Source organism: Raphanus sativus, chromosome 5 (genome assembly GCF_000801105.2).
Source record: "Raphanus sativus cultivar WK10039 chromosome 5, ASM80110v3, whole genome shotgun sequence".
Classification (NCBI taxonomy): Eukaryota; Viridiplantae; Streptophyta; class Magnoliopsida; order Brassicales; family Brassicaceae; genus Raphanus; species Raphanus sativus.
Genome location: NC_079515.1, coordinates 24,487,937 through 24,504,421, shown reverse-complemented (window position 1 = coordinate 24,504,421; position 16,485 = coordinate 24,487,937). Strand labels below are relative to the sequence as shown.

The following is a 16,485-nucleotide window of genomic DNA, read 5'->3' as shown; positions in this document are numbered from 1 at the left end:
CCTTAAAAGTAAAATAAATATATAATCTGCAAAAAAGATAAATAAAAATATAAAATCAAAAACAAACAAATCTAAGCAGCATTAACGTGATTGGTCTAGTCACGACGACTATTATTACCGTGATGTGATCCATCAAAAGTCCCAAAGCATCGATCGAAATCTCAATGTTTCGTATATATCATTATTGGTATTATATGAAAAAAGACAAAAATAAAATGTTAGTATACTATATAGTAGTATTAAATTTTTTGGGAAACACTATGATCGGGGAGAGGAATAAAAATTCATGTTTCCTAAGCTTTTGGTCAGTGTGATAATGGCGTGACACCTTTTGTCTTCTCAACAATCTCATCCATCTTCTTCTCTCACTCACTCCAATTGCTTGCACCTCACTCCTCCTCTCCCTCTAGCTTTTTCCTCTTCGTCTCTCTTTAGATTCTTAATTTCGCCCACACGTTTTCCTCCTCCTTCCAATTCCGTCTCAGAAAAAAAATGGGAAACTGCTTCTCTACTTCCTCTGTATCCACCGCCGAGATCTCTCCGCTTGACCTCGCCGTCAAACCTCCCCGCGTCGTAGCATCCTCTCCCTCCGCCGCCGCACATACTCACCTTCCAGCTCAGCAACTCCCAATCGCTCCGCCGAGGGAAACAACAGCTACGGCGACGGCGACCTCCAACGTCACAGTGAAACTATACGGACCATCGAACAGTCTGACTACTTCGTACCTCCGCTTCGCTCTCCTCCACAAGAGAGTAAACCTCCGCTTCATCCCTTCCTCCTCCGGAGGAGAAGACCAAAAGCCGGCGATCCAAATCGGATCGGAGAAAACGTCGGGATCTCGGGAGGCGCTCCTCCGCCACATCGAGGACAAGTTCCCGGAGCCTCGGCTGATGATCTGGAAGTTCAACCTAGAAGGCTTCGACGAGGGGACTCCGCCGGTGGTGAAGGCGATCTGGCTCCATCACAGGAGCATGACGTGGCACGTGGAGAGGATGCTGAGATGGTCGGAGGATCTAGCGGCACGTGGAGGGAGGAGAGCCGTGGATCCGTCCGTGGGGACGCCCAAGATGGAGATTAGGAAGTTCGCGAGGAGCTACACGCAGTTGCAGGAGGTGATGCTGGAACACGCTCAGATGGAGGAGAGGATCCTCTTCCCTGTTCTTGAATCTGTTGATCGAGGTAAAGAGAGAGGTTTCGTTTTGATTCACACATTGAGTTTGGTTTCGTGTTGTTGTTATAAGTTTTGGAATATTTTGTTGCAGGGATGTGTAAGAGTGCGACCGAAGAGCATGGGAGAGAGTTACCGATGATGAACGGAATCAAAGAGTATATCAAATCGATTGTTGTGATGGATTCTGGGATATGTTCTGAGGAGCTCTTTAGTCTTGCTTCTCGTTTCAAATCATTACAGGTTTAACAGAACAGATCTTCTTCGCTTGTTGTTTTCTTCTTTTGAAATGAAAACTTACAGAGGTGTTTGGTGTTTGTTTGAAACAGATGATGTGTAAAGCACATTTTGAAGAGGAAGAGAAGGAGTTATTACCGATGGTGGAGGCTGCAGAGATGGGGAAAGAGAAGCAGAAGAAGCTGTTGAATCAAAGCTTGGAAGTTATGAGAGGGACTCATACTAACGGCTTTGATTTCCTCCTCCAAGGTCTCACTCCTCAAGAAGCTATGCAGTATCTTGACTTGCTCATGGACTTTGCTGATCCCGATCTTATCTCTTCTTTCATGTCCCAACGAGACATTGTTGACTGACTGATATTTTTCTTTTGTTAAAAAACTCTTTGTCGTGTTTGGTGAAAGTGTATTTGGTGTAAATAGAGTTCAGATTGTCGATCAGGCTTGGTTTGTTTTCTTTGTTCTCCTAGGTTAAACAAAAATGTTATATTAACTCATTAGAGTCGAGTGAATTATCACACATTTTAAGTTTTCAACAATGTGAACCATCGATTGATTTGTCAGTTACTCGAGAGTATTGCTTTTTCTTTCTACCTGTCTTGTTAAAAGTTATTATGCCTCTAGACTTGAGCACCGACAAAACAAGCTGACAGAAAAGTAGGACAAAACATAAAACTAACTAAACTATAAAAAGCTGAAACAGCAGAGGGAAAAGCTAAGTTAAAAAGTGTATTTACACGATTCAGAATCACTACAAAAGCTATATTGGCAGTCACAAACATTAGAGACCGGTCGTATTGCCAAAAACTAACGACTAGGTGTTTTCTCCTACCTCCAATATCTGTTCTCTTTTTTTTCTTCTTATTAAGTTAAAACTAATCTCTTTTATGAATCCAAAAGATTACTGACAACAAATCCAATGAAGGAAAATAGAGTGGAAGGAAAAGCGAGTGGAGATGTAAAGCTTCTGGAACGTGTCAAAAAATGTTGGGTTTTTTTTCTGAATCGAGCTGAAAAGATATATGTACAGACAATCCTGGTTACTTGGCTATTATTACCCGTTTAGCTTAGCTAGGAATTGGCCAAGATTGTACTCTTCTGTGTACTGTGATTGATCCCACAGTTCCTCTAAGTTTCCCAGAATTGCTTTCATTCCTTTCCCTGTTCCAGCACTCTGATCATTATCCTCTGATCCCTTCTTCGATGACGCACCACCCTATACAATCAAGACCCCAGTTATTGAGGATACCAAAACTGCTTCTTCATCTTAGATACTTGCAGTCAAAATAAAAGTTTATCATTATTACCTTTTTCGAAGTTTCAGCTGAAGCAAATAAGTCTAGCAACTGATCAGTGTTCATTGTCTTCATACTAGCATTCTCAGCATTGATCACCGTATTGGCAACCGATACTTTGAATCTTTGGAGACTCATCACTTTTTCTTCCAGTGTGCCACGCATTATGAGACGGTGTACATTTACAACTCTCTTCTGTCCCAATCTATGCGCTCTATCCATCGCCTGCCACATTTTTTGTTTCACATTAAGAGATAAGCTCTTCCTCCTTTCTTACAAGAACAAATCCAAATATAATTCAAAACCATTTTACCTGATGATCACGCATAGGATTCCAATCATGCTCCATAAATACAATCGTGTCAGCAGAGGTCAGGTTCAATCCAAGTCCACCAACTGAATTGAGTAGTAATAAATTGTTTTCAGTTACAAATTGGTCACACCATCTACTCTAGATTGTAGAACAACTACATTGCCAAGTGGAAAAAGCATACCATGTGTTGTCAGAAGTAGAACATCAATTGTGGGATCTGAATTAAAAGCCTTCACGATCTCAAACCTTTTCTCGGGTACAACTGAACCATCCAGTCGCATATATGTGACGCTGCTTTCAAGAAAGAAAAGGTATAAACTGATAAGCATCATACTGAAGAAGCCAGTTTTAAGGATAAGTAAATTAAGATAGGAACATGGGAATCACAACAAACAATTGAGATATTACGACTTCATTTAAACAATACATAGTCGAATAAACTAGATAGTTATAATAAAAAAGCGTAAATTCACAAGTTGAACTCGCCTTTTCATGTTGGCTTGAAACAAGTCTTTTTCAATGATGTCCAGCAAAGCCTGCATGAATTAACATGGTTAGATCTTGGACGTAATTGTAAGGAAACAAACATAACGAAACTAAGGATGAAATTAGAAGTGCAAGATTCCATATGAAATTACTTTGTGCTGTGCAAATATCAGAACTCTATGCTGGCCAACACTTAGAGTGCCATCTGAACTAGACGCATCAGAACCTATACCACATTCTTCTAAAATTTCCTGAAGAGCAACAAGCTTTGGCGAGTGTTGAACTTTATGAAGCTCAGTGATAATGTCTGAACAGCCATTTATCATTGCAGCCAAATCAGAAGCCACCGGCTCTGTAACCTTTTCGCCAAGAACAAGAAGCGGATGACTGCAGAGTTTAAGCAGGTACTGCAGCGCCTGGAAAAGAAAACTCAAACATAAATCAGGTCTATTCCATACTGTAAATGTTAGAGAAGCGAGTGATATAAATGTTATGTTGTCTTTAATGCAGGACACAAAATTATTGTACCTGGAAAACGTGTGTGGATGCTTTTGTTGGCGCAACTTCCACATTGCCCGAATCTGCTGATCCATCAACTTTTATGATACTAGTTATTTCTTGCTTAGCATGCGAACCAGAAAACTGCTCATAAAGCTTCAACTGAACAGGACTGAGGTCACAGTATCTGTCCTGAATGATTTTTTCTGGCAGATCAGAGAGGACTTCCTCTTTCGTACGCCGCAATAAGAATGGCATAACCTACGTGATACAAATATATTATCAGGAATAATGCAACCATAAAGTTTTGAACAAATGCAACAGAGGAAAAAAAATTCAAAAGACGCAATATATTAACTCTAGAAACGGGCATTACTTGCTTATGGAGTGCTTCCATCGCCAGTACACCCGCTTCAGCATCCTTGGCAGAGCATTTAGGATCTCTAGCAGCCAGTAACGGCTTTCCATAAGATGCTTGAAACTGCGCGATAAAGAAACACATCCACGTTTATGACAACATAAATTATCCCAAAATGACACCGGAAACTGATCATCTGTAACAACATAGCGGTAGGGAATATGAATAAGCGCTTACCTGTCTCTCTGTTCCAAGAAATCCAGGCATTAAAAAGTCAAAAAGGGACCACAGCTCGATGATATTGTTCTGAAAAAGGAAACACTATCAGTCAAGAAGATAAAAGCAAAATGTATTAAACTTTTTGGAAAGTCAAGCACTCCTATGTAACCTGTATTGGCGTTCCACTAAGGATAAGCCGGTGTTGGGCTTTCAACTGTTTCACTGCTGAAGTAATTTTAGATTTCGCATTCTTAATAATGTGGCCCTCATCCAGAATACAATAGTTCCACGAGAACTGTGTCAGATAATCAGCATCCTTGCGGACCACATCATAAGATGTGATAATGACATTGTGGTTCTTGAACAGCTCACGGAGAGAAACGCGGTCTTGGGCAGAGCCAACATACTGTAACACGCTTAGCAGAGAAATGTCGATATACTTCTCAATTTCAAACGCCCAGTGGCCAACTAGTGTTGAAGGGCAGACAATTATAGATGGAAAAACATCTGGTTCATCTGTTAAGCCACGACGCTCCGCTGCATCAGATGCCACAATTGCAGATGCTTGAAGCGTTTTACCAAGTCCCATATCATCGCAGAGAATTCCATGGAGCTTAAAACGTTTCAAGAATCCTAACCAATTGATTCCTTCTTGCTGATACCTGAAATCAGAAAACTGATAAATATTCGAGAACATTCTAAAAAAAACAGTTCTCTTTCAGTTCAGTTACAGCAATTTAGAAAATTGATATACGTTGCTGAATATACGTATAATCCTATCAATCAAGGACCGGGCTAAGCACCAGAATGTTTTCCTGAGATTTACCCTGGTTGACAAAACAATAGGTGTAATGTCCTACCATTGCTAACAAACCACCCTCAATGTTGTATAGATGCAACTGAGAATACCAAGGCAAAAAGGGAAAGAACGCCAGTGAAACGACCAAATCATATAAAAGTACAGATACCTTGAATGACACAGAGAAAGGCACAACAGATAAACAGCTTTCATTTAATCTGGATTATGAAGATTACCTTCTCAGTGTAACTTTTAACTCAGTGCAAAGCTTGTAATCATCTATATGGGAGTTGTCAAGTAGCTGCTCCAAAAATTTGGCGTCTTCTGCGTTGCTGGATAGATCTTCGCTCAACCCTACAGGAGGGGGAACCCCACGAGCTAACGGAAGCATAGGTACAAGGGCAGCAAAGCTACGTGTCACGCTCTGCCTGACTGAACTGTCAACATCACTCATGCATCTCAGGAGGGGAACAACCAATAAAGGAGAATATGGAACAAGTTCCACGCCCAGCCCTTGAACAAGCAAACCAATAAGCATTCCTGCGCCTTGTCTGGCATTTATGCATGTCAAATCTCCCAACATTGGAATAGCATTTTCAACTACTGCTGCCATGACATTTGTTGTCATCGATTTAGCCATTGTCATAACACATCTAGAAGCAGCCAATCTAACAGCAACATGGGAATGGCGAACGCATTTGAAAATACATGGCAAGAGATTAAGTAATCTAGGTTTCAGTGTTTCTTCCATCACTGGTGCTACGGAACGTACAACCTGAAAAACAGATAAAATAAAAGACACCAAGTTACGGCTCTGCATATATTCAATAAACAAGAGTCATTGTTATATCTAAAGGAGGTATCATGCCCAATCTCTAAAACGAACCGTTCAAATAACTCGAACAAAACATCCCTACTGCCGCAAGAAATTGAAAAATCATAACTATGCAAAACACTTCACTGGGTGTACCTGAATGTTGTTTATCAAGACTTGTGGATCAGAGACAGATTCTATTTTAAGGTCAAAGTTCTGTTGATCTTCAGGAGTTACAGGAACAAGAATCTCAGTGAGGCACTCCCACAATTTAGGGAGCTTGTCAAACAAGGAACCACCAAATTTCATGCTTAAATGCTTCAGTGCAAGTTCAGCTCCTCTCCTGGTGATAAAACCCTCAACGTTAGACCTGTCTTCGCCACCAGCCAACACTACTTTTGCCTTCTGTTTTCCTGCGTTACTTCGCGAGGACAGGAAATCCAGATCATCAACAATATCTATAGACCTAATGATACTAGCTTGAGGTGTTTCGCTAGGATCCATGCACGTCAAACTACAAATATTCTTGATTAACTTGTCATTAGGGCTAGGCTTCCGATCTACGCAGTAAGCAATAAGTTCTGCTAGAGCCTCAGCGGCTTTCTGTTGTAGTATTTGTTCCTGAAAACAGCAGAGTCGGTGTTCGGTTCAGCGTATATGAAAACAAACATTTAATTTCAATTGTTACCTGCTCTCTTTTAATCGAAGCCATCAGAGGCAAGATTATTGGATTAAGTTTAGAGGGAAATTCTGACATCCAAACAACAGCAGCAGCGATGAGAGAGGTGACTGTGATATGTAGATTATTCTGCAAAAATTACGTCCAAAAAAGGGTTAAAAAATTTCAACCTCAAAAACGAAAATGCTAATTTACATGACCTGTGATAATCTAGCAGACCAAAGATATAAAAACACATGAAAAATATCAAAAACATATTCCAGGTACCTGAACACATTTTAAATAGCCAGCAGTACTTAATAGCTGTTGCCTAGATGACTCCACATCTTCAAAAACTTGCTTTTCTAAGGATTCATTTTCAACACTGTCTTTATTCCACAATGCTAGCGTTGACGTAAATTCAATTGTCTCATCAGCACTCAAGCTATCCACATTGAGTTTAGTCGTCGATAATAACTTATCAAAACAATGGTAGGTTTCGACTGTATGTAACAACTGAGAAGCTTCGTTCCTCATTTTAGTGTATGTTCTTGATAGCTCAGTATAAGGATGAAGTGTATTTTTAGTGGGGCATGCAGGGTCTGAGCAAGCTAACAAGTCTAGCATCCATTTTTTAAGAGGAGTAGGAAAACCAGGCAAACTTCCACTTCCATCAGAAGGGGAAGGGACCTTGCATTTAATTTCTCTGAACCAAGAGATAAGTACAACCGAAGCAACCTGCAAAGCCAGAGGATTAGTTCAAAACATGCAACATGCGTCTAATGAGAGAGCGAGAGAGCATACCTGGCGTTGAACACCGGACAAGGAAGTAAGAGTACTACTCAGTGGATCTACCACAAACTGCATTGAACGATCGCTCAATCGGGATGCAAGGATACCTAACGCAGATGCTGTAACTACTCGGGTGCGAGTCACTGACATCTCCATATCAGAGCCAACGATAATTTTAGTGGACTTGGCAGAAGCATCTTCATTTTTTCCAAGGGAAGCAAAACTCCTTGCATAATCAAATCCCAGAGTGCTGGAAGCTTCATTCCCAAGTTGGACAGCTTTCATCTTAGCAGCAGCTTTGAAATGACTCATACGAGGGGGAGCTACTGGCCAAAACATCTTTGTAGCATCCAATGTTGAGCCATAAGGAGTAGCTGCAAGTTCTATCCACGAAGCCATGTATGACTTTGCAGCTTCTTCTAAATCTTCCACTGGGCACTGAACATGAAGAGAAATAAGAGATCGGGGGCCAAATACGAAAAATAAAGCTGTCGTAAAAAGTTACAAAATTACATGTTTTCAGGTGACTATATTACATGACCCAAATTCGTAAGCAATCAGCAACAAGTTTAGCGCATCCGGTCCGACATGTACCAATCTGCCATTAACAGCATCTCCAACCCAACTGTATAACTTTCCTCCGGAAATAGAGGAACCGGATGGGTTTCACTCCAATGTGTTCCTTACCACCTCTATTTTCATAGTTGCTCTATTTTATAGAAAAGTTATATAGGTGGGTTGGAAGTGGTCTAATTACTTCCGCTATGGGTAAACTTAAAAAAAGCCGAAAGACATCCAGCTACTATAAGGGTTCAGATGCAAACATATTCTAACTATCCTGTGATTTAATGTCAAGTAATTCGATACGCAACACCACACATATCACCAAGCAGATTGGAAACCTACTCTACGATTTGAAGTTCAACGCAAACCATGAACGAAAATCTATATTTCAAAAGGTGTAGAAAAACATTAAAAAATAGGTGCACTGAAAGAAAGTAATACTCTGCAGCTAGATACCTGAACTAAAAGCCTCCACACTCTTTCCGAACACTCCAGAATCTCCTCATTTGATTCAAGCAAAAGATTCTGAAAGACGATTCTTAGGGTGTCCCCTAAAATAGAAGATGGCCAAAAAGAACTTTTGGACTGCTCCGAAATGTTCTTTCTGCATCCAGCTTCAAGTAGTCGCTCCTGTCAGAGAAAATTAGGAACCAGTGGTAAGCATAAGAAAGGAACATACAGGAAAATTGTACTCTGAAGTAATCAAAAAGGTCTGTTATATAATAAGCCAGGGAAACTCAAGGCACAAGATGCATGTAAATTTTGCAAGTGGCGAGAAACTCAATGCACAAGATGCAAGTAAATTATGGAAGTTGTGACAAACATAGACAGCAAGCATCGAGAGAGATTTGACTGTAGAACAAACAGTAGAAACCCACCAGAGTTCGAATAGCAGAAAATCGAACTGATGTGATGTCGTGTCTCGTAAATGGCCACAGCCTAGGGGCTAAACCAGATAACGCATAAGGGCTTTCCTTAACATCACTTCTTTCTCTAACACTCTCGACATGAGCCATTTCATTGAGATCAACATTTTGTCCCTCCCCAACTGATAATTCCTCATGCATCACCAGTGTCATGTCATCTTGAGAATAGATCTCTGCCAAGAGGTTCATAACACTGCAAGAAATATTATAATGGTTCAACATTGATCTTCTGCAGAAATCTCCCAATACCAAGAAAAATAAAGATTTAACCATATATATATATAGCGAGAAGGAGAGAGTGTAATTTTATCACTAGCGTACCTGCTGGTGGATGGACTTAAGTCATCCAACTCAAGCAAGATATCCCACAGTAACATGACAATCGAAAGTAATGTCTGTCCTCTCAAAGAAACAATAGCGGCTGCTGCTGGTATCAGAGCATCAGCGGCAACCGCTCGAACATCGTCATCAGAATCCTCCAACCCTGCTTTACACGCCGGAAGAATATGGCCAAGTAAATCTTGGAGCATTTCCTGCAAAACATAATAATCAGGAGTGAATAAGAAAGAACAGTCAATACATGCATATATACAAACAACTGGAAGGCTCAAGAAATCAAGTGCCCTACACCTTACACTTAAAAATACTACCCATAATATGATGTTAAAAACAAGAGTCCTCCGGACACGGAAACGGCAAACAAGACCCTAAATATGTTCCTTTTCAGTGTTACTATGTGTTAACTTCTTAAAAGTAGCTCTCATGTACGGGAGATTTACCTGTCGTACAGCAACCAAGTACTTGATACCCAAAAGACTTCCATGACGAATTTCCCATTCAGACCGGCGCTACACAGATATATATGATAAAATTACCGGTCAGTATTATAATGTACAGAGACCGCAACAAGTTTCTTAGTTTTAAATGACTTCAAAAAGAGAAATTAAACATTTACCTGCATCTGAAGCAAGATATTTAATGTCTCATAAATCAACGAGGGACTCATGTATTTGAAAGTAGCACCAAGTGCTTGGGCACAAGCTTCCCGCACAGGAGCAACAACCTGATCAGAAATATAATCTCCAAAACTGCAATAGTGGGAAAGATAACGTCCAACTTAGAAATGCCCAACCAAATCTCAGTTAGAATGGGAAGGTTAATAAATAACCGTGCTACCCAAGATGCTATGAAACAAAAACAACTAATACTGGAAAAGAAATCCATGATTGAGTATCAAAGACTTACCGGTCAAGTGAAAGCACACATAAGAAACGAATGGTGCAATCCTGGAGAAATTCAAAATTTTTGATCCAAGAATGCCTAGCTTGTTTAACCAAATCCAACACTTCAATATTTTCTTCCTGATTCTTATTAGGTAGGAGGGGTTTCTCAACAAAACTCTTATCTTCAACGTGATTGCTAACCTCCGCAACATGATTTCTATCAGACTGACATAATGAGTCATCAATAGAAGATTCAGGTTCCGCCTTGGTAGAACCAAAGTTAATTTGACCATTGACCTTCACTGGTGGCAGTAAAAACTCAACTTCTTCATCCTTAACACTATTGTCATAGTCATTCTTCATAACTTCCAAAACCGTGTTACCGATAAATGATTTTGATGGATCCTCAATCTTAGGTCTTTTCCGAAGTGGCTCCAGCTCATTTACTGAAAACTGCACATTCAAGTCGATTTCTTTCTCTCGCGTTATTTTAGTCAAATCTTCTTTCAAATCAAACCCATTATCCGAGCTAAACTCTTCTGTTGACACTCCAGCAGAACCACCATGAAGCATTAATATTTCTCTCAGAGCCATTACACTGCCATGACGGATCTCCCATGCTGACCATATTATCAGATAATAAGTCAACTTTACTCGACTTCAATGAGTGAGAAACAAAGTGAAATCATACAACACTAGTACATCAACCTTACCAGGGTCAAACATGTCAAGAATAAGTTGCTCAGCAAAGCTGTGAAAAGGCCATCTTCCATCCGCATCAAGCTCCATATCATCTTCGTTACCAATGTTTGCCTAAGATTTTCCAGTAGCATATGCATAAGAAACAAGAAAGTATGAAATATGGTCTGCTGAAATCAAGAAGTGCTTAATAAGTGAAATCAGGAAAAATTCCTCACGCAGCTTGACATTTATTACTAAGACAAAGTTTGATAACTGCGTTTCTATTTTCAGAGAATGTGTGGGCTATAGAGATTACACACTAAAGAGAATTGAATCCTAGGATAGCATATCAATGAACTCCTGAGTCTTCAAATTGGTTGTATGCCCCATCCTAACGTTCTACAACCAAATTCTACAAGTTGGTTATCCTTCATTACAAGTATGATGTATCCAAATACCTTGTTAGAGTCCATTGAGTCAGACAAAGTTCTTTTTGAGGTTGAGGCATGAGATGATGACATCTCAACATCTGCTCCTTCGCAGTTGACTTTAGCTTGATCTTTTGAGCTTATTTTTGCTTTACGTTTCAGTAGATTTAATTCCCTTGCGCTTGGCCTCCTATGAGTGGCACGAGGAACCATTCTTGAAACAAATTGTTGAATGTGATGTTGAGAATAGTTTGCGTATAATCTGTTTCCAACTCCATTCGCAGGAACATTGGACTTCTGCTCAATCAAATCCTCATCTCCAATCATTTCATTGACATCCATAAACTGCTCGCACATGTCCAAACCTGTTCCATTTATTGTCAGAAGTCTAATCAGATGCATCAATCAAGTAAAACAAACGATATTTAGGTTTACAAGTCAGCTTTACAAAGAATGAGAGAATTAATAGCAGTGATATAATACTTAGACGAACCGGATTTTCAAAATACACACACATATATATTAATGTCACAATCATTAGATTGGATCATTCGTTACACTTCCCCATGGTTATTGATCAACAAAAAAGAAGACAAGCGCAAGGAAACACTGACCTAGACGTCGCCGGAGATTCTTTTTCTGACGGGCCACTCGGTCCCTTGGATTCTTGGAATTGTCATTCAAAATGTCGTACTCCTGCAACAAAAAGAGTTTCTCTGTAAAGAGCTAATAATTTGGGTATAGCTGAATTTATGTTTGTTTGTACCAAAGGAACTGCGATGTATCTCGTGAAACAAAACAGAAATGTTAGGAAAAAACAGGTTGGGATAAAGGGAGCAAACAAATGAGAGCAAGCTATGATGTCGCATCAAGTAATTGTGTTGAGAAAGCACTTAGTTTCCTTTAGCTACAAACAGAGTGCAGATAACAAAGAATATTTTGGTGGAAAATTATAATTTCGATCATGCTAAGGATGTGATCCGCAATAAAAAAAGTCAATATAATGTAATTTCCACAAAGATCTTTTCCTAGGCCTAAAGACGAGACATCGGTGAAGCTATTACACCAGAGATAAATCAGCTGCAATCATACAGACTGACCTAGACAGATAAACAATAGTAAATTATACAATTACCTGTCCGCCAGATGCCAACAAAGCGCCAAACTCTAAAACCTTATTCATCTCGAAGCTGTTAGCACATGCCAAAAATTAGAGACATCAAAAGAAACCAGGCAACCTAAACATGACGAAGACATAAAAAAACTATGTATCGGGTAACAAATCTATTTAACCTTCTGAAGGGAGCATTTTCTAGAAGTTTGGACTGTAGATTGCCTGAAGCCACCACTTCATCTACATTACCAGATAACCCGGCCTCAGCCAACTTTGTTGCCAAAGAATTTAAGAGTTCACTCAATGAAGTATGCTTGACATTCAGGACAATGGCACCAATAGCATGAGCAGCAGCAACCCTCGTATCCCACTTTTTACTACGGAGGTAATGCAAAACCTAATCCCCGAAAAAAAAAATAGAGTTAGACCAAAGGAACAAATAGGAAAAGCTAATGTAACGAACAACTTAGCAGTTGAGAAAGATGTAAAACTAAACCATAATGCTAAGAGGGAGTATAGTATAAGATATTCTCGAGAAAACAAAACCTAGCCTGAGTAGAAATATTATTTAATGCACAAGATCAGAAGTCAAAACAAAGCTTGAGCTTCAATCTAATAATAGACAGTCTAGAAATGCGAGTAAAATCCTGAAACTAATTGATAGGTAGGTCGTCGCCCTATTTAAGATCCCATTCTGAAATCCCATTAGAATTTTTATCTAATGCACCAACATCCTTTGGGAGCAGTATGGGTTGACAAATTGCCTACTGTGGGTATGTTGAAACAATGCAGAAAACAGCCTAGTAAATATGTAATGTAACTAGGTGTCAAACATTAGGAGACGCTCCTAGGAATCATAGTTGTGTATAATACTATACAACAAACTTTCTCCAGCCGTGCAGGGACTTGTGATGTTTACATTAGGTGACGTTTACATAAGATGTAAACGTATAGAACAGGGGGGGACACTCATCATCTCTGAAATCCTCGACTAATATGAATCAACGACTCTAATCTATATACCCATCTATACTGAGCAGACTGGGCAGAATAGTATAGGTCTAGAAAGAAAAAAACTACTACTTCCTAAGAGAAGGGCATAAGAAAATTAAGGTAACTTCCACTGCCAGTGTCCCTGGTATCTCAGTTAGTTTCGCATGAGTATAACAATCAATTAAAAAGCCCTATATCTCTGTAATCAGATACCCTAACCATACAAAATCTTAATTCCTAGAAAGCCGAGAAAATCAGGAAAACGAAATACCTTTCTCAAAAGAGAGCTCAAGTCCTGAGGATGAGACTTCGCAATGTCTCCGATCTGCCTGGCTGCAGTTAGCCGAGTAGTTTGTGTTGAACCAGCTAAGAAGAGAAAATACAAATCAAGGAGAACATGTACAGTCTTCGAAGATTAAGATACGAAGGCTAACATTATCAAAACGAAGAAAAAGCAAATCAAAGGATACTGTCCAACAATGTAAGGAGACGACTGAGTCGCGAAGATTGTTGTTGCTGAGCCATGATGGCCACAGTGACGACTACGACGAAAGTGCACCTCTTCTTGTTGGCTTCACTTCCACATCCAAGCTCATCCAATCACTTTTGCGAAAACTAACCCTACAAAACACACACACAATACAGATAAATCAATCACATCACGGAATCGCGAAAACGAAAAATCGAAATCAGGAATTTTCGAAATTAGAATTATCGAAAAGCTTTTTATAGTAATTCGATCTGTTAGGGATAGGCGTTTCCTATCTTCATCACATCCTCGTGATTTTCTAGGGAAAATTCGAGAGATAAAGGGAAATATAAATTCATAAGGGGAAAGGGAAGTTAAATTAGGGTTTTTGGATACCTGGTTAGGCTGCTAGGTTGTGAAGAGAAGAAGAGGATGCTTATGCTGATATATAATGCCTGCTTGGGTTCCTTCTTCTTCCTCCTCGTCTTTTTCTTTTAGCCTCTCGAACAAAAAAAAAATTGCAAAAAACAATTAATTAAAATAAATAAAAAATAACAACAAATGGGGAAAGCCCGTTATTTTTTCTTTCGTTGGGAATAAAACCGTTCTTCTCGTAACTATGACCAAAATTAATTAATTAAAAATAAAATAAAAACAGAAATCTATAAAAAAAATTATGAATATTAGAAGATTGATAAAAGTTTATTGAAAAAATTAGATCTATCTACAAACCAGAAGTATCAATAATGGTCTTCTTCATCAAACCAACCAATGTTGAATTTTTTTTTTTTGAACAAACCAACCAACGTTGATATACATGCTATATTTGAGATTAAATATTCGAAGATGAATGAGCATATGTATATTACAATGTAGATATTCATAAGTTGATATACTGTACATATCTTGGTTTATCTCTTTTAATTGGTCAAAGCTTATACCACATGTATGTGACAGCTTAAAGCTATACCACTCTGGTTTAGTTATTATGATTTACTTTCGGTTATGTTGGTTTATTCATTTACCGGTTTGTCGGTTCAATCAAACTATATGTTCTGGTCTTACGACCATTTTAGAGAATCAATCAAAAACATAAGCTTTATCTTCTTCCTTTAACTCTGTCTCTCTCTATCGTCATCATCATATCATTATTTTCATACATCATCACCATTGAAATCCTTGTTCTAGAGATGATCCTTCTTCCTCAGTGATCTTCTCATGGGCTTTGATTCACCAATCTTCGGATCCTCGGTGGGTTTCTAGGTTGGATTTATCCTCCCTGTTACATTGGTATCAGAGCTTTCGAGCTTCAGACTCAGAAAAAAAAAAAAAAAAATCTATGGCCAAGGTGAATCTGTCTCCAGAAATTGTTCGTGAGATGCTCAGCATAATCCGTGAAGCAAGAAACGATTTGAAGAAATTAGATGACTCAGCATCAGCCTCCATGATATCTTCTCATCAGATGCTAGCAAGCAAGGCTTCTGGTGGTCGAGAAATCTCCGGAAACTTCGAGAACCCTCTGGGTAATTTCGTCGAGCACATGGTGGGCCAAAAACAACAGGAAGTTAATGTGGTTAAAAATTCAAAAATAGAGTGGTTTCATGACGGATTTGGACGCCAAGCTCCGTTTTTTACTTCTTCAGTTACTTCTCCGCTGCCAAAGAAGCCTCCTGGTCCTCCAGACATGGTCCATGGAAAGGGCAGAACCAAAGGTAATATTCCTGTGAAATACTCATGTGAGGAGATCTATAACAGGATGTCAAATGGGTTATGCATATTTTGTGAAGATTTTGATACACCTGGTCACCACGATTTGAAGCACAAAGGGGTGAAGATTCTCGTGTCTGAAGGTGATGAAGAAGAACCCATCGTTACGGAAGATGACCGGGAGCCCATCGTTGAAGAAAGCTTCGTTGACTCCAACTCTGTAACTGAAACTGTCATGAAGCTACACTCGTTCTCTGAATCGTTGAAGGGTTTGACCTCAGATTTACAGATTGTTAACACCACAGGTCAAAAGAAAGCTCAAAACAGAAGTGATGCAGAAGAAAACATGAGTTTCTCTCTTGGTAATAAGATCGAACAGATGGTGGGCGACCATACTCAAAAGGTGGATCGTGTATGGGAACCAGGTGGATTTCTGGTCAACCCAGATCGAGGAATGCTTCAAACTGAAGCAGTTCTACATGGTCAGATGCATCATATCAAAGAGATATGTGTTCTGCGTATGAAAATAAGCCAGCCTTGTCAATCTCAAAAGGATCAACGTGTATGGGAGCCTGGTGGATTTGAAACCTATGGCTGGAAGTGTAAGAAGCAGATGATCATTCTCATTGATCAAGGTCAAGTATGGGAACCTGGTGGGTTATCAACTAAAGCAGTTCAGTGTTACTGGCGAGAGAAACAGTACAGTCAGGATGACATGTTGCAGGTAACTCAGAAGCTTCACAAGA

General features: G+C 39.4%; 2 protein-coding genes across 2 annotated transcripts; one reads left to right on the top strand and one right to left on the bottom strand.

The window, feature by feature from the left end:
* Nucleotides 1-248: 248 nt before the first annotated feature.
* On the top strand, nucleotides 249-1,969 carry LOC108861575 (uncharacterized). Its single transcript, XM_018635475.2, has 3 exons — nucleotides 249-1,180; nucleotides 1,264-1,412; nucleotides 1,499-1,969. The coding sequence occupies exons 1-3, from the start codon at nucleotides 493-495 to the stop codon at nucleotides 1,757-1,759; spliced, it is 1,098 nt and encodes a 365-aa protein (XP_018490977.1). The 5' UTR covers nucleotides 249-492; the 3' UTR covers nucleotides 1,760-1,969.
* Nucleotides 1,970-2,103: 134 nt separating this feature from the next.
* LOC108861573 (TATA-binding protein-associated factor BTAF1) lies at nucleotides 2,104-14,579 on the bottom strand. Its single transcript, XM_018635474.2, has 29 exons — nucleotides 14,429-14,579; nucleotides 14,034-14,184; nucleotides 13,835-13,929; nucleotides 12,750-12,967; nucleotides 12,592-12,646; nucleotides 12,071-12,152; nucleotides 11,487-11,821; nucleotides 11,061-11,160; nucleotides 10,370-10,967; nucleotides 10,080-10,212; nucleotides 9,904-9,972; nucleotides 9,446-9,657; nucleotides 9,077-9,317; nucleotides 8,655-8,828; nucleotides 7,647-8,072; nucleotides 7,131-7,580; nucleotides 6,873-6,992; nucleotides 6,341-6,805; nucleotides 5,607-6,145; nucleotides 4,741-5,233; nucleotides 4,590-4,658; nucleotides 4,371-4,475; nucleotides 4,025-4,255; nucleotides 3,649-3,912; nucleotides 3,497-3,546; nucleotides 3,192-3,301; nucleotides 3,011-3,093; nucleotides 2,710-2,922; nucleotides 2,104-2,618 (listed from the first exon to the last, which is right to left on the bottom strand). The coding sequence occupies exons 2-29, from the start codon at nucleotides 14,086-14,088 to the stop codon at nucleotides 2,457-2,459; spliced, it is 6,147 nt and encodes a 2,048-aa protein (XP_018490976.1). The 5' UTR covers nucleotides 14,089-14,184; nucleotides 14,429-14,579; the 3' UTR covers nucleotides 2,104-2,456.
* Nucleotides 14,580-16,485: the final 1,906 nt, after the last annotated feature.

Coding starts and splice junctions, on each gene's coding strand:
- LOC108861575 (XM_018635475.2), top strand. CDS start 493: ATGGGAAACTGCTTCTCTACTTCCTCTGTATCCACCGCCGAGATCTCT. Junction 1,181..1,263: donor TCTTGAATCTGTTGATCGAG/GTAAAGAGAGAG, acceptor ATTTTGTTGCAG/GGATGTGTAAGAGTGCGACC. Junction 1,413..1,498: donor CTCGTTTCAAATCATTACAG/GTTTAACAGAAC, acceptor TGTTTGAAACAG/ATGATGTGTAAAGCACATTT.
- LOC108861573 (XM_018635474.2), bottom strand. CDS start 14,088: ATGGCTCAGCAACAACAATCTTCGCGACTCAGTCGTCTCCTTACATTG. Junction 10,968..11,060: donor TCTTGACATGTTTGACCCTG/GTAAGGTTGATG, acceptor TAATATGGTCAG/CATGGGAGATCCGTCATGGC. Junction 8,829..9,076: donor TTTCTGCTATTCGAACTCTG/GTGGGTTTCTAC, acceptor TTTCTCTGACAG/GAGCGACTACTTGAAGCTGG.